Raw genomic sequence first — 18,169 nt, forward strand, 5'->3', positions numbered from 1 at the left:
TTAAGAATGAATGCAGTAACTGGGAATCTTGTGAGAATGGTGCAAGATTCTTCTGCCAGCCCCGTAAGATCAGCCCACAGTTAAGTAGACGTCCTTAACCTTCTGCAGAGGCTTTTGTGCATATAGGGAGCTTATGGGGAAGTGGAAATGCTGGTTGTGTGACTTGCCTGCTGCTTGTGAAATGTATATAGACCCATGAGATAATATAAAAATACATGGGGGCACGTTCTGCAAATATGTCTTTATTGTAAAAAAAATAAAATAAAAAAGTTTATACAAAGTTTTTGAAAACAAAATGGTTATTTCCTTCTGATGTTTGCCGCAGAGCATCTACAATAAGGGCAATGTTACTTTATAACAAGTAATGTTTATTCATTCACATAATTATACATAACATCATTTACTGTATAAAATATTATAGCCCTTTAATGTAAGGTAGTCTTTTTCCTCTCAACCCTCCCCCCCACCCCCTGTGTAAGATAAAAATCAGAAAACGTTCAGGGGTTTCTTTCACCCCCACTAATCTTTAATACATTCCATAGCATGTTTAGAATTCTGTACCCTGTGTAATATATTAAACATTACACTCCCTTAGTTGAAGTCCAGAGGTGTGTGTGTGAAACTGAGTTCTTTACGGCTGTTCACATTTGCACAAAGTGCCCCACATCGCTGCCCCTGCGCAACTGCATTTTTAACCTGAGGAAAGTGTAACATGCTTTGAGCTTTTAAACCTTGCAAGAAAGAAACTCAGCTCTGAGAATACAGATCTACATATGGTTCACATGTACAGACCCTTCTTGATCACAGTGCTTATGTGCAAAATTTGTTGCAAGGCAGTAAAGAGAAAATCACCACTTGCTTAGTTTTTTTTTTAAACAAGTAATTTGAAAAGTCAGTCAACTCAGAATACTGTTGATGACATCCATGTATTATTATAAACATTTGAAAAGTTATTCATCGAGATTATTTTAGAGGAACACTTCAAAGAGCATCCAGGACAAAACCATAATTTAATTCTTATTTGTGTGACTTAAGTGTGTTGGAAGGTTTATGATGTATAGCTAAACAAATTTACAGAGCTAAGCCAAAAGATAGCTTAAAAGCCAGTTCAACAGCAACCTCTGTAACTGAGTCATGAAAACAGACATAAAATTCCCGAGGCTTGGGATCTATGAAGAGTCTCCTGTAAAAAAAAAAAAAAAAGAACTTTGTGTCAGAACAAGATCTTTAGGCTATTCTAAAAACAGTCCGTGCTTTTGTAAGGGTTTAATAAAGAACTAAAAATGGAATAACTATACAGCAGTACGTGCTGAGCTTTCAAAATGTTCTTTGCTAGGTATATTTATGCACACTGAATTGATCCTCTGCTACGTTTTCATCCTTTGTGGTACAAAAGTTAAAAATAGATAGCTGTATTAGGGAAGTGACTAAGACCACCCATGTAAAAGATGCTGAATTACAAACTTTGGAAAACAGAAGTTTTGAGGATTTGGGCAGTCCATAAAACAGAAAAAGGGTATATTATTGCTCACTTACCCCACAACCCAGTACATTATAGTTGGTGGAGGTTTCTTTTGGTCCGTCCAGTTGTCAGGAGAACATTCAAACAACACCCCATGTTCTTTCACTTGATGTAGGCCAGAATTTGCTTTTCTGCGGTCTGAATTTCTATTACCTGCAGTCTTTTTAGTCTGTAATGAAAAACAAGAAAGTAAATGGGCAATGAAATTTGAATTAGCATTATGAGCAAGGAATAGGAACCTTGCTTTCACTGTCTGTTATAAAACATAGATCAAATATTTTCTGAAATGTTATGACAGGACGTTTTTACACCTTTTGATAAATAGCTGTCCACACTGGCTGAAGTCACACATCAAATTCGACCATAGTTTGTTTTTAACTAAGGGTTAATGTGACCATACAGTGTACTTGGTGCACACTCCTGAAAAGTGCTAATGTTGCAATGTCACGAAACAAACCAGAGTCTGGCTTTTTGTGCTGTCTGAACGTGGACTCGTTGTTCGTTTCTCTCCAAACAAACTATAAGCAGTAAGACAACAACAAACCTTGGTTACTGTTCATGGATTGTTTGAAGAGAGCAACCATGCTCAGCACTATTTTTCTATAAAAAGAGGTGCCAGAACTCACCATTACCACTTCCCTTGTTCTCTTATAATGGCAATGGCACCTACTTGCGAAGTGCCGGAACTGAGTTCTGGCAAGTTCCGGCTGAAAAAAAGCCCAACCATGCTGGATTCAGACATTACAAAAATCCAGATTCCGGCTTGTTTCCTGGCAGTGCAGCACATAGCAGCAGCATGCATCAGCACAATGTGTCTTCACATTAAATAATAATTTGTTTTAAACTATGGTTTAATGTGATGTATGAACCAAGAAATACCTGTCTACTCAGCTACAGCTAGAATTGAAAAGAAATTTTCATACTCAGGAGATATAACATTACTCTGATTTCTCTTCGAAGTTGAATGTTTGCTTCTAAAGCGACTTTGCTGCAGACATAAAGAATAAAACTAGGCATGGTGCCACAGCTAAGGAGATATATATACTGAAGAAAATGATCATTAAATATATTTCTCAGCTGGATTTTCTTATTAAAGTTAGCAGTTGAAAGAATTCACTTAAATCACATTTTATCCACTTTGTTCGGCCCTCAGCTTATACCAAAAAATTATGTAAGCACATGTCTATTTTTGACATAATCACATGCATCAAATTTGAGATTAAAAACACATATAGTAAAACAGATTTAATTTTCATACATAGTACTGACCATTGTGCTAAAGAAAGTTGACAATGCAGCAGCCTGGTTCAGGTGTAAAATCAGACCACAATAACCAAATCCTCTCTTGATTTCATGAATGGTAGAATCAATCTTTCCAGGGAGCTTAAATTCTATGTCTCAACCTAACACAAATACCATAGTTTTTTGATACAAGGACATGCCATGGCACGCTCCAGACTTAGTGCTCCCCTCTCTTCCTTCCATCCTCTCCTTATACTTATGAACTGTAGAAAGGTGTGTGTAAGCCCAATACTTGCTACAGCTCATTATTGTAACAAGAAACCATGGTTTGTTGTCATACCTGAATGAGACAAAGTGAATTACTTGGAAGTACAGACTTTATAAACTCCACAAAGTCTGGCTCTACCATTATTTAAATTGAGATCATATTTCATTAATAAACAGTTAATTTTGTCATAGTAATGCAGTTAAGAAGTTAAATTTATTTTAAAAAGTGAATTTATCCCCATTTTAAGAGGAAAGAGTTATGCTGCAATCCTATACTCACTTATCTGGGAGAAAGTCCCATTGAATTTGGTAGGGCTTACTTGTGAGTAGCTAAGTATTCCCTTGTTAGGAACAAAAGATGCATACTTCACTTGTCATAGTTTGTTGAAAAATGGAACGGATGGAAAGGCAACAGCGATGGAAATTCTTGATGAGCTGGGGATGGATAGTTCCACTCAGTTGTGCGACTTCAGCATGTGTTGGAGTGATAAAAATTCCATGCATTGTTTCTAGAGAAATATAGTGGAAGAGAGTGTTTTCAGGACCAGATGTCAACCTTCAAAAGCAAAAGCAAATAGTTAATCAACCATCACCTTTTTACAATTAAGAACACAAAACCTACTGTGCAAAGCAAACCCATCAGCTACAACATAGTAAGAAATTTTCCTAGGGCGTGGCTGGTTTCTATACTAATTAATTGTGAACATAGATAGTGTTTTATTGAAATAGTCATGGGCAATAGTAAATTAGTTGAGAAACCAAATAGACAAAAATATTCAAGTGATATTTTCTAGATCGGATATTCTACATCTAAAAGCTAATCTGTTCAATTAGAAAGTGATAACTGATAGGATATTTCAGTGTGTATGCTTAGAAGTACTCTCCCAACAATCTCTGTACTTATCATCATGGGAGAGAGATGGGTACTGTCTTTGGTGGCTTATAAAGACAGAGGGGAGTGGAATCAGTCTTTATAATCATTTTAGCTTGACTTCCATGTACAGTCACACCTTGGTTCCCGAACAGCTTAGTTGCCAAACAAATCGGCTCCTGAACGCCACAAACCCGGAAGCAAGTGAACGTTTTTCAGAAGTGCAGGAAGCTCCTGCAGCCAATCAGAATCTGCACCTTGGTTTTCAAATGGTTTTAGGAGTTGAACGGACTCCCGGAACAGATTAAGTTTGAGAATCAAGGTACCAACGTACTAGTTAGGTCTGAGATAAAACTTTTGCTGCACTACTGAGAAATACAGGAAACATTTAGTGAGCTGATATGAAGTTGAGTTTTCATTAGCTGTTATATAATAATATGGGAATGTTCAACACTATGCACAGTGGAATATATTACAACATATTGCAATAAAGCAGTCTTGCAGAACTATGTAAAAGTTTGTTTCCTTAGTTTGCTGAAGCACTTGTTTTGTATGTTCTGTCCTAAGAAGCTGGTGACTTCTCTTAAGATTCCAAGCTATTCTGTTTGGCTGAAATTAAGTTAGATTTTTTTTGTAGGATTTGGCATTTGAACCAACTTATAGCAGGGTCACAACTATATTCCTTACAGTTTCAAGGAATTTGGTCAAATTAAGCAGGGACACTCCAATTTTGCTGGTAGTCTACCTGCTCACAGCAGAAACGACAAGCTTTTTGGTTGGATTGTCTGTGGTGGAAGAGTGGCTTAAGACAGCAGATGAAATCAGCTGTTTATTCTACCTGTCATTATTAATAGAGGAGTAAAGGATGCTCTGGTCCATGGGGTCACGAAGAGTCGGACACGACTAAACGACTAAGCAACAACAAAGGATGTCAGTCCATGTGTTGGACTGACCTTTGCGTCCAGACCCTCAAAGTCCATCTTACTTCTCAGCAAGGCCACTCCTAAGCATAGTCCATTATGGCCCATGCCCAAGCACGAGATGACAGTAAGTATGCCCAAGCATAAAAAGTTGCCCCAGCAAAAGTGCAGAGAACTGGGCTCAAAAGGATTAATCAAAAAGTCAAGTTATTTAAAGCAAGAGTTTATAAGAAATGTGCAACAACAGCAGGAAACCTGTACCAGTAACAATTAACAAAGATTTTGTGTGGGTTTTTTTTTTGGGGGGGGGTCAGATTCAATCCTAAACAAATGTAATGAAATACCGCAATAGTTTGCACACAAAAAATATGCATATTAGTGAAAAGCTTGTGTTTTCATACCAAATTCCCAAGGAAAGCCTAGCAAAGAGCGTTTCCTGCTGCCCCACATAGCTTAAGTGGGGAAGGTGAAGAAATCATGGGGAAGTTTCCTGTGTGGAGGTGCATGGTTAGTGGCAATTCATTCTAAGGAAAAGTGTGTACACTCGCATAGCACACTGGCTACCCAATGGCTGTACACCTTAATGTAGTTATAAAGATGGGCTACCAGCCACACAAGGACATTCACAGCTTCAGAAACTGACCACTTTCCAATAGGCAGTCTAATAACTGGCACACCAGCCTTATTTTTTTATTTGCATACATCCACACACAAAATCTTAATGTAGTCAGAAGCTAAAGAACAAAAGTTAGTAACACCTTACTTCATAACATTATACAGTTCAGCTTCCTTATCTGTAAGGTTCTTTTTGAGGGTTCCTAAATTAAAAGGATTTGGAAGAATATTTTTCTTTTTGGCGATCTGAAAAACAAGCAGAATTAAAAGCTCACAGTAGGTGTGTGATTCAGATTTTAACATACAAATACCAAGGCTGTTATTAAAAATATTAAGCTAGTTCAGCAATTCACATGCTTTCTGATCCTATGCTGAGCTATCAAGTGACATGCTACATTATTTTTGAAAGATTTATGGTTATTTTCAAAAATGTAATTGCTTTTCAAAACCAATTTGAACAAATCTTCTGTTACAAATTGTTTTGTGCTATTTATTGGAGAGATAAAACGTTATAGCCAACGAAGTCATACTTTGAGTAAACCCAAATAAATAATGGACAATACTAATGTGTGTTCACAGATTTCAAAGCATCTAAGTATAATTTAGTTGCATACAACCCATAGCTTTCAGCACAGAGACGTATTATGCAGTTTTAATAAATTATGCGGATCAGACTAAACTGATTTGATGCCAATCAGAATTAAAATTTCATGCTTGATTCTTGTTGTTTAGTTTGGAATTTAGAAGTACTGTACTACCTAATGTGTATTATTTTACACATACGTTTGGTTAAATAGTGTGAAAAAAACCTTTGTAGGATAGGTGCTGGGGGGAAGCCATGTGAAAGAAAAAGGAACTCAGCTGGGTATTTATTGAATACTGGCAAGAGAGAGGAACACTTTGGTAACTTCATCTCGCAATGACGGCATGCAAAGCACCCTTGAAACAGGGTTATACAACTATGACAAAAACCTTCCCATTAGAATACATGGCACACCCATATACATAACTCATTTTTGGCAACTCTCACTTCTCCAAGCTGTGCTTATGGATGGAAAATGATTTAGGAGTTAACCCAAAGGAAGTAAGACTGGGAAGCTACATCATGGATATGAACCACATCCTCCCCTTACACTCAGGAAGTACTGCTCCAGCTTGCTTTCGCTGTTTGTGCCAACACATTACTATGCGGGAAACATAATTTTAAGAAATTATTTAGGGAAAGAGTGAGCATTACCGTAAACAGACTATTACTTCCATCAAGTCGTCCAGGACCTTTCAGTTGCACAGGATTTGTATTAAGGTTCCCACTTCCTGCTTCAGGGCTGTTGCTATCATTGTCAGGCATCCCACTATTTCTTAAGGGACTAGGCTTACGTGTCCTTAAGGAAGAATCACTAAATGGCACTTTTTTACTTGCGGGAGTGCCTGCTGTGTACTGCAGTTTGTTGAGAAAAGACAAGCTGGTCAAGCTTTCCAGTTTGTCCCGCGATGCAGGGAGGAACCAATCTACACAGGATAGCAGCGGAGTGGAGGGTGATTCCAAACTCTCATCTATGCTGAGATCTATTCCATCCAACTGAAGGATAGTTGCTTTGACCTGATCCACATATATGCAATCTGGCCCCGGATTTCCAATGGCCTTGGAAGCACAACCTCCTGCTTCCAACAAGACACTCAACATAAAGTGCCTCTGAAAGAAAAAGGGAAAAATATGTTTGTTAGTAGGATTCCATTTTTCAATGTCTGTGACATTCAAAAGAATACAGAAAAGCCAGAACAAGCAAGAGTCAAAATCTCAGAACTCAAATTAGAGAGCAAAGCAACTACCAGACAAAAATAATGTGATTTATGATGACAGGGATGGTGGCAACCAAACTTTTCTAGTGGTATAGTACTGCAATTGAGAAGGTATTGTATCATGTCAATACCCCACTCAGTGGAGTATGTGTGCATGTGTTGTGGGTTATTTGCAGCAGGACAGCCTTTGTTGACCTGACACAAAATATTTTTCAAATAACTTGAGCAAAAAGGAAATGTTCATAAATGACATATATGGAACCTTATCACATGCTCATCACAGCATGCATTTTAACAGAAAAACAGCTGCAGATGTACCCCCCCGCAAACTTACCAGACCAACTATGAGTAAAAAGTATCTTGCTCTGGGTTCTTCATACCCTTCAGAAGATGCTTCACATGCCTGAATATGATGTTGTGGAAACACTTCTCGCCATATTACCAACTGACCAATGCGCTGTTCTGCTGCCAAGGGCAAGAGGCAATAATGCCTGCTATATAATGCAATATCAATTAAATCCTCCTTTGGCAAGTGATTACTAATTAAATATCCCTGAATTAAAAACAAAGAGACAGCATAGATTCAAGATATCATATATAACCAGTTTCTTTATTCAAAGAGTTTTCTGCCTGCAAGGGTTTGGTTTTATTTGCGAAAGAAATCATAGCAACCAGGGAATGTTGCCACATTGCCTGTAACCAAGCAATGAATCCACTGGATTCCCAAGAAATCCAGCTATCATTATATTTAAAGACAAAACCTCTAACCCCAAAGGCTGCAAAGGTGAACTTTGAAAAGATGAAGCTATTGCTTCATAAAAGCTCTGAGACTTGGAGGTATGAAGTTTTGCCATTTCATATCAAATTATTCCCACTTCCATGGACTTAGGCTGCATTGCATACCATACATTCAAAGCACATGATTTCTCCCAAAGAATCCCAGGGACTGTATGTTGGTAAGGGTTCAATGTCTTACCTTGTAGAAGAGACATGAGCCCAAAATTGTATACTGTCGTCTCATGTCATAGTAATCTTCTGACTGTAAAACAAAACAATTAAGACACCATTTCAGATTTCAGCTAAGCAATTTGAGCACTATACAACACAGTACTTTAATTCCTCAGGATACTTTCTTTAAATGGCCAGCAGATGTCTTCCAGTAGTGATACATAGACACTGAAGAAGTTTGAAACTTCTTTTTAGAAGTTCTAATTTGTCACAAAATTACCAGTTATTTTGTCAAGCTGATTATAACTAACATAATCAATCAATTTAGATTCATTTTCAAAAACTATGTTTGTCAGAACAGAGTTCTGTTGCTTTCAAAGTTGCAGCTCTTGCCACTAGAGGGACTTCTTCCAGCACAAACAGCAAAACATCATAGCCTTTCATATGTATAGTATTTCTTGAAAACTTGTGAAATCAGGTTTAGAATAAAAGCCAGAACGGGAGAAAGTGAGTGAAAGAGCTAGAATAATTGTTTTCTTTATGCCTCGGATGTACACATTTACAGTTTACTAAATCAGATCTACTTTAATTAAAATGAGTATTAAACGCATATTACATTTACTTCAGAATAACAAAATCACTTTTCGGCACCTTCAAGTTCCCTGAAGCAAGTTTTAAAGTTTCCTAGAGAAACTGCAATACTTTATTATTAGAGAGAAATAATAAAATATGTCTAGAGCTCAAAAGAACATATCACAATGATTACAGCATGTACACACAGCTTCTGTCAGTATATGTAGAACAGGCACATACTATTTACTAGTAATATATTCTGCAGCAACCATTGTACAACAGATAGTTGTAATAATCCTCAGTTTTTAAAATTATATTTTCTTTTTTCTGTACTGTTTATAATGGCTTACAGATAAGTAAACATAGATAGTTATATTTCACTGCATACCACTACAGAGCCTCCCTCCACCTTCCCTCAGTGGATTCAATATTGGCTAGCTGTCACCAAATCTCATTGGTGTCCAAAGGGAGAGAAAAGCAAGCACTGGCTCTGGCTGCCCTTGCATTTCACCCTCTCTCAAAGGCAATGACAGTGAGGAAAAGCAGAAGCCATTGCTTCCCTGCTTTTCTCTCTACCTTGAAGTCAGGTTGGGGCCCAGAGGAAAGGGAACAAATGGGAGGTGGCTGATCCTCCTGAGTCAGAGGAAGAAAGCCGCAAGAAGGAACAGCTAGGCCAGGGGTCAGCAAACGTTTTCAGCAGGGGGCCAGTCCACTGTCCCTTAGACCTTGTGGGGGGCCGGACTATATTGTGCGGGGGAGGGGGGAATGAACGAATACCTATGCCCCACAAATAACCCAGAGATGCATTTTAAATAAAAGGACACATTCTACACATGTAAAAACACGCTGATTCCTGGACTGTCCGCAGGCCGGATTTAGAAGGCGACTGGGCCAGATCCGGCTGTCGGGCCTTAGTTTGCCTACCCATGAGCTAAGCCATGGGGCTGCAGATCTCAGGCAGAGTCTTCCTGCTGTGACTGGGGTTTCAGTGGGCTTCCAGCAGTGCCCCTGACTGTGGCTAAAGAGTGTGTAAAAAGAAAATAAAGGTTCCTTACTAGTTCTGCAAAGTCTGCCGCCTCCAACTCACTCAGAGCTGTATCAATTTCTACCTGAAAAACATTAGCAAATGAAAACATTAAAGCATTAAATTTATTCCAAATAATGATGAAGCCTCCTTGGCATCTCTCAGTACTGAGACAATAGTACACAGTACACAGAGTCACCAACAGATGCAGATGGCATTTCAGAACCAGAGCAAAATCAGGTTCCAAACTCTTGTAGATTGCTATAATCAGGGTCGAAAGAAAAGCACCCAGTGGTTGCATACTTCCCCCTTCAGAAATGAAAGAAAAATATTCTCTCTCGGTCTCCTAAACCCACTGTTTAATATAATAGACATGCCAATCTCTCTATTTTCATGGATTAAAACAAGGCATGAAGTTCCCTTGAAATCTGGCAAAGCTTTAGTATCCAGCTGAGTTATTAGAAAAAATGTTTTTCACTCAGGATTTAGTTTTTGTCTCTATGGAAATTTTCCAAAACATTCTCACACATTACCATTGTTTCACCCAAGAAGTGTTAAACTTGCACACTTCAGGATCTAGTGTGTTACAGTAAGTTTCATTAAGAAAACCTTTTATTTATAGATCTTCATAATCATTCCATAAGGTACCAGCCAAAAATATGTTCCACAGTGAAAAGAGCTTAATTTGTAAGAAAGCACTTCCTGCAGAGTATGTGAACAAGATATCTCAGTGAGAAAAATTAGGTTTAAACCAGTGCTGCCAGAATTGCCAGCTACACAGTTGGTGTTCAAATAGTTAGTTTCTCTGTTTTTCCTAATCTCCAACTGAAAACACTTCCTGTCCCATGTAGGCAATCAATTTTTCCCAGTTTGTGGGGGGGGGGGGGTTGTTTTGAAACTGCTGCTAGCCTTCCACTTAATAATGGGATAAGTAACTTTTGCGGCAAAATTACTCTTTTAACTGAATTTATCAAAAATATAAAACTTCACACTACAATTGTATCACTCCAAAACCTAGAGAAGGGGTATGCTTTTAACAGACAATATTATGGGAACTGAGTTGCGCATAGCGACCTTTTAAATAATTATTAGTGCATTCACTTCACAGGGCTAAGTATTCAGAAATACAAGCCCAAATATCTTCTGAGCTACACATTTCTATAGAGCTGCCCTTTAAACCTCAGATTTACTACTGAAATTCATACATACACTACGCTAGGTTGTGAGAATGAAGTGTGCTTGATCTAAAATTTTTTCTGTAGTGGGCAAAAGTCTGCCCTGCCACTCCATCTTATGCAGCTTTGTTCCCCCCACCTGCCACTGAGAGATGCAAGGCTTCATGAACTTCCTTCTCTTGGTTGCTGGGGGGGGCACACAATGAGAGGGACAAAATATTTCTCCCCTGTGTGTCTTCTGTAGGGTTCCTTCTCTCAGTGGCAGCAGCAGGAGCCTTAGTCCCTCCCCTGCTGCTGCAAAAAGGAAGCCTTACGTTCATGTTCCGCATTCTTACCTTCCTCTTCCTGGGGCGGGTGAGGGGGCAGGCCTTTCTATGGCCACCCACATCTTCTAATAAGCAAAACTATTCAGCTTATTAGAAGAGGCGGGTGGGCTATAGTCAGGCACACCACATCAGGGCCTGACTTCTCCTTTACGTTCTTGCTGATCCAGCAGGAATGTAAAAGAGGAGGAGTTAGGCTGATGAGTTGTGCAAGAGAAAGGTGTACATGCTCAGCGAGTGATCCCTTACATTCTGGCTGGGTTGTGCTTAATAGAGAAGGTGGGTGGACAACCACCCACATCTTATAATAAGCAAAACCTGGCTGGACCATAAGGAATGAATGAGCTTGTGCTTCAGCTGCTGCTCCTCTCTCCTCTTATCTCTCATGCTGTGAGTTTGTCATGACAAGATGCTGTTTTGCCACTCCCCTAATCATCTGTCGAAGGCATGTGCCCCCTCTTACTCAATTTGGGTTTGAGAGTGAGAACACACCGTTTTAGGCAAGAGTTGTGCCTTATAATATGTGTAATATATGAAGATTTCTCTATGCACCTTGGGTTCTTCAACCTTGGGTTCTCATCTGTTAATTCTCTTAAAAGCTGTGGTCAGGGTTACCTTAATTTCTTGTGGAAGGCACAACCACCGCACTCCTGGAAAGTTGTGCAAAAGCAATGCACTGCAGTTATCATAGTGTTGAGAACTAGGACTGGTACAAGAGCTGAGTCTGGCAGGGTGAAGGGCTTGCTGGAAGAACAGGTTGAAAAAGTGATCCAACCGAGAAACATTTCCTACGTGACAAAAAGCACTGAACAAACATAAAGCAAAATTTAGAACAACAAGAAATGTCCTTCCATAACCTGTGTGCACGGCAGAAATTGTTTTATGGCAGGATACCACAGTTTGACTTAACTTTCTGGAAGGCAGAAGGAAGCACAAGACAGCAAACCATAATTTCCCCTTTCATGCTATTTGAACTTCAATAGCGTTGTTTGCATGTCATGATAATTCACAGTTAAAACTCTAACTTAGATATATAATATACAGCAAGGAGAAAAGTGGATGGGATTGGGGCATTCATGGCAAACCATTAACTATGCTCAAAACAAAAAAATTCCTTCCAGTAGCACCTTAAAGACCAACTAAGTTAGTTCTTGGTATGAGCTTTCGTGTGCATGCACACGAAAGCTCATACCAAGAACTAACTTAGTTGGTCTTTAAGGTGCTACTGGAAGGAATTTTTTTTTGTTTTGACTATGGCAGACCAACACGGCTACCTATCTGTAACATTAACTATGCTGTTTAGAGCATGAGATTCAAATGGTATAAAAAGGAAAGGAACTGGAGGAAATTTCAGTTACGCACATTTCAGCATTTCACACACATTATTTTAGCCTTCATGTAAAACGCTTAAATTACAACTAAAATTAAATCTTTAAAGACAATGACACACAATGTTTAATATGAAAAAATACTACTTAAGGAGGTTTGACAATTAAGAGGTATATTAATAGTTGAAATATAAGAAGTGAATAAAATGTTTTCTAAAATTTTACTGAGGAACATATTTTACAATGTTTTAGACATTGACTGTGATCCAAAGAACCATACAACAAGTTTTGCGCATCTATGATACCTGCCTAGGGTAGGAGGGAGTTAAGCTTGGAAGAGCACCTGGTTGAAAATATAATCCTCGAGCCCAGAAGCAGGTGATTTTTACTAGCTAATATATGAAAAATGTACACTCCTTTGGCCTCACCCCCTGCAGCAGCTTTTCTATGGTTACAGCATCCAAATGACTTTGGGACTTGTGTTTCTCCAAGAGCATCTCCCTAGGCCACATAGTGAAACATTCAAATGAAGTTTAAGCTATGGAATGGGGACGTACTGTTCAAACAAAGTTCAAACAATGTCACAGGGCATATGCAAGAATTTAAACAAGCATGGAATGTCTTTCATTCCAGTTTATTATTATTATTATTATTAAGTGGCATCTAGAAAGTAAAGTGAAATATGAGCAAGTTATGATGCTCAGCACACAAAATTCATTCTGTCACTGAGAAATGAAGTAGGATAACCTTTAGCAAATCATGTCAAAGAAACACATAAATTACACATAGCCTGAAACTGCCCAGCTAGTTCTGTACACAATAAAGCTTTGAAATTGAGTTTCTCACTATGCTGCTTCAAGGCAAATCACTTTTAGAACTGTAAGTTTGCAAATAAAGGGACAGGGATTTGTGATCCAAATGAAAATTCCCCAGAAATCAGGTTTCAAGCAACACAACATCATATCCAAATCCCAAATTTGCAAAAGGATTAGTAATTAGAAAACAGTGTATATTTAGGAGTATTTTACCTGTCCAGAGAGCCATACATAAATTTCAAAGTCCGGACAACATCTGCAATCATGTTCCTTAGCTGAGAGAGAGGGACACTGTAAAACCAAAACAACTCCTCTAAAAATTGTGCTAACATAATACAATGAATACAGATACAGCTGAATAACAAAATGAGCACAATCCAGGAAAAGTTAATTAGTTGAAACTAAATGTCACTGAAAGTAATTGAATGCTAGTTCTGAATTTAGGATTACCAGCTGTTACATAATGTCAGAAACTATCTACATTATCCAGCAACAATATAAGAGAGCTAGTGGCTTATTAGACATTACCACCACCACCACCATTTAAAAATGTCACTTAGGAAAAAAATCTCACAAATTTACCTTTCAGCCGGAAGGCCAATTACAAGGAGATTATCCGATTCCTTCCAGTAAGCGACATGGATCAGTTTTCCACATAAAAACATTGATGAACTACAAAACATCAGCACACAAGGGAACGATTTATCATGAAAGCAGCTTATAAAGAAATATATAGGCTAGAATACCTAGCCCCATAACTCTGATTAGCTGACCATAGTGGCTACATAGTAAAATGGTTAATTCTGTGATTTTGAGCTTATAATTAGGGGGAAGGTTGGATAGAGGGAGGTGAACTCTATCATCACCAATAACAATTCAAGTTTCTTTTTCCTGATTGGTAATGTGCATGTTTTTGGCTACAAAGTTATATAATTTATTTTTTTCAGTCAATGTTTTATTATTTCTTTATTTGCAAATTCCACAAGCAGCATAATTTATCTGAGACAGTAAAACACTATTGATGTGAAACTAGTATATCTATAAAATTTGTGCCCACAAGGCAAAGGAGGGAAAAAGGAAGGAAATAAAGGACTCTTACCTGATTATATGTGTTCCTGTCATGTTTTCCAGTATGTCACACAGCGTAAGAAATATTCCTCTTACGCTTTTCATTTTTTGGGAAGCTTCTGATATGGGATATTGGTAAAGAATTTCTTGCTGCCAAAAAATGCCAGTTTATGTATCAGTTAAGAAAGGATTATTGATGAATTATATTTTAGCAGGTTTTAGCAGCCCCCCCCATCTCCTACATGAAAAACTGCAGATAATGTTGCTTTATAAATATCTCTGTGAAAAGCATATACTATCAATAAATAGTTCTATTTTGTTTTCTTACAATTACAATTACTGTATGTATGAGTTGTAATGCTTAATTTTGTGGGTGATATTCAACACTAGTCTGAAATAAACTGAAATATGATGTCACCTGTTTCAGGATACCATTGCATAATTATCTAAACCTTTTAAAACAAGACTCAAGATTCAGATTTAAAAGTCAATTTTAGGCATATTTACTTGGAAGTTAGTCCCACTGTGTCCTAGTAAGCTCGTTTAGAATTGCAACCTTAATTATTATTCTTAACTAATTTAACTGTGTCCTGGAGGCTCGCTCTTTCCCTTTTTCTTTCTAGGCAGTACCAAAACCCTGTTGGGAATTTTTTCTTTTCAAACTATTAAAAAGGACCTTCAATCTCACAACTGAGAGAACTGGCAAGTCTGTGCCACTTTCATTGAGTTTAATTATCTGTCTTTAAAATGCCCAACTAACAAGGATATTATTATGCATCAATCTGTCTCAACAAGGGGGGGGGGGAGAAATGGGCTTGTCTTTTTATCGCAATGCACAAAACGGAGAAAAAAACCTTATTCCTTTTTAATGAAGAAAAATACTTTTACAAGGTTCATCTATGAAATATCTATACTCTATCCCAGGGAAAGAAAAGAAAATGCAAAACAAAGAACTTAGCAGCAGCTTCGCTTCTAAATATTAAGTGTTGGTAAGGTCTAACACGTATTGCTGCACCAGATTAGGCATCTTCAAAACAAACTGAAAGGAGTCTTGAGGTTTTAATGGGTACAAAAGCCAGGGATAATGGACTTAATAAAATAAAAGAAATTGTAGTTGTAAACGCAGTGGTTTTTTTTCTAAACAGAGCAGTGTTCTATTAACTAGTTTGACAGTAAATAAATTACGTTTTAATTTTGGTTGTTTATAATGTAATGTACTTTTCCTCCAATCAACAGAGCTTGGGCATTATGAGAGCACTGAATGGAATTCTTGACATAGAACTGTGCAGCTGAAAGGCTGCAAGAGCCTCCAAGAACTGGACTCTAAAAAAGCACCCTTTGTTGAAGAGTGTCTTTTCTCAGGGAAAGGAGATAATAGTCTGCTGCTCTGTGGTAAACAAAAAACCGTAGCCTCTATGAAACTCATTCAAATTCATGGTATTAAATCGGGAGCTATCTTATGAAAACTTCAGAATTTGCATACCAGAAAGAGCTTATGAAGCCCGAGTCCTTGGTTTAGATGAGCACTAAAATTCTAATGGTGTGGGCAGCTCTTGCTCTGTTAAGGCACACACATCATATAAAGATGAAGCAAGCTCAGGTACACCAAGCTGAAACAATGGCATTTAACATTCATATTAATAGTGCAGGACGAGATTAAAAATAGCTGCAACAGTGATTTCATTGCAGATTAATTTCCTTCAGCAGTTTCCCTGGGTACAAGGTATCAGTTGCCCCTGCTAAAACATTTTAAAACATTTTTTTCACAGCACTAAAAACTAGAAAGTTGCTATTTTTAAAAAAACACAGCAGAAATTCACACACGGTTCTGAGTATTATACTGTATTTCTTTATTGCTACTACTGTAGTTCAGTGTTAGTAATGGGTTTCAAAATTCTTTTATGTTAAGAATACATACCTCATCCTTAGATGTATCAGAATCCAGTTTGAGTGAGAGGTACATAATAATATGTGGTATACTTTGGATAGAGAACTGTGGGTCATTGTAATGGTCTCTCCACAACACTTTGAGCAGATTATTAATGGAGGATTGCGTCTGCTTACATCTTTGTTGGGATGCATCTTTTGACTCAAAGAATGTTGTTTCAAACGTAAGCTTCACCTATTGTAAGAGTTAAAATAATTTAACAGCTTGTACCTGCTAGGTGAAGACCAATTCTTTAAACTGCTTTTGAACTTAATCCCAAAGTGTGACAGTGAGCAGGTTTCACAATACAGTACAAGTGTTTGGCTTATTCAGAAGTTTTTAGCATTAGCCTGAAAAACAGTCAGTTTCTGCTACAGTATAAGAATTAATTTCAATTGCAAAGCATCCAAGTTAAAGCTCTCCAGAGGTTTGATTTCAGTGATCCTGCTTCTCTTTTGGCTCAGCTTGTTCAGTACATGAGGAACAAGCAAAATATAATACAGCATTTTGGGAAACCTATGTGAGAAGCAATAAAATATTTCTATTGAATACTATCCAATAGCTTTAGAAATGCAGGAAGCATTTAATTCATAGCAGCCATCTGCTATAAAAGGTTTTATCTGGAATGTTTGAGCAACATGCAAATCAATGCTCTACTAATAAATGGACAGGGAATCCACTAAACAAAATTGCCCGTTCCTGTTCAAATGCCAGCATACTGCAGTAACTACAGCAACTCTGAGTCTGGCTAAAAGCAGCCAGTGAACTAGATTCTCATTGGATACCATCCAATCTTTAACATTAGTTTTAACTAACAAGTTCAGGCATAATACCATCTCTTATCCAAGGTCAAAAGACAAGGGGTGAATGTTAGTTAGACAGATTGAAATCAATGGATTTATGTCTATTGATTTCAATGGTCTATTCCAAGTATGACTTTGCCCTTGGGGTGGAATTACATGCTTCTCTCCCCCCCCCCAACTCCCCCACACTCCGAAACAAGGGGATATATTTTGAGGGGAGGCTGCATTTTATAGAGAAATGTACTTGTATAAATTACATGTAAAAACACAGACTTCAAGTTTGTATGTTTTTCTTAGAACACTAATTTCAAAAAAACTGAGTATAGTATACCTGCATAGGACCAGGAATGCAAGACAAAACCCTTTCTATATTTTCAGAGTTTACCTCAACATCATTTACTGCGACAAGAACATCTCCTGAAAGTTGAAACAAAAAAATAAGATTAAAATAGCAGCAGGCAAGCAGAACAAGAAAAGAACATTTTTTTTATAAGAAAGTATGGCAAGAAGTTTTTCTGTTAAGAATTGGTTAAGCTACTACTGAACACTGAGGGTTAATTTGGCCCACAGGCCGAAGGTTTCCCACCCTGATGTAAAGTAATTCTTGGAAGGTCCAGTGTAAAAAACAAAAACTTCCGGTTCCCCTCAAATAACATTTTCTTATTCTGCCTGCTTAGCAGAAGTTCATATAGAAGTCTGACTGACTCTTGAATTCATCTGTCAATCACATTCCTAATCTAATTACATAGTCATCACTGGAAGCAACAGAGGAATTCTTCAGAATAGTATGTGTGCTAACACAACTGAGAAGGAAGAGCACTGCCATGTTTGAACGTACCAATTCTAGGTTTCTCAGCATCAAGCAAGTTGCCATATGGCGACAGCAAGTTTCTCATTGAGACAGCATCCAGCTCAACTTTTGCATTTCTCTATTTGCCCAGCAGGCAC

General features: G+C 37.8%; 1 protein-coding gene across 3 annotated transcripts in view; it reads right to left on the minus strand.

Annotated features, from left to right (window-relative positions):
- Nucleotides 1-226: 226 nt before the first annotated feature.
- Nucleotides 227-18,169, minus strand: part of INTU (inturned planar cell polarity protein) — a 34,126-nt gene continuing 16,183 nt past the window's right edge. For 2 of the 3 annotated variants that reach the window (XM_083755536.1, XM_083755535.1), the window contains exons 3-16: nt 17,553-17,638; nt 16,410-16,613; nt 14,523-14,641; nt 14,006-14,095; nt 13,637-13,714; nt 11,896-12,085; nt 9,814-9,867; nt 8,214-8,276; nt 7,572-7,790; nt 6,675-7,130; nt 5,586-5,683; nt 3,398-3,587; nt 1,537-1,691; nt 227-1,183 (exon numbers count right to left, since the gene is read on the minus strand). In XM_083755536.1, the coding sequence (XP_083611662.1) occupies nt 1,072-1,183; nt 1,537-1,691; nt 3,398-3,587; nt 5,586-5,683; nt 6,675-7,130; nt 7,572-7,790; nt 8,214-8,276; nt 9,814-9,867; nt 11,896-12,085; nt 13,637-13,714; nt 14,006-14,095; nt 14,523-14,641; nt 16,410-16,613; nt 17,553-17,638 (2,114 nt within the window). In that variant the 3' untranslated portion in view covers nt 227-1,071. Of the gene's footprint in view, nt 1,184-1,536; nt 1,692-3,397; nt 3,588-5,585; nt 5,684-6,674; nt 7,131-7,571; nt 7,791-8,213; nt 8,277-9,813; nt 9,868-11,895; nt 12,086-13,636; nt 13,715-14,005; nt 14,096-14,522; nt 14,642-16,409; nt 16,614-17,552; nt 17,639-18,169 lie in introns of those variants that run through there. The other variant, XR_014568057.1, reaches the window with a different exon arrangement.

The sequence above is a fragment of the Podarcis gaigeae genome (assembly GCF_964106915.1).
Source record: "Podarcis gaigeae genome assembly, chromosome: 9".
Classification (NCBI taxonomy): Eukaryota; Metazoa; Chordata; class Lepidosauria; order Squamata; family Lacertidae; genus Podarcis; species Podarcis gaigeae.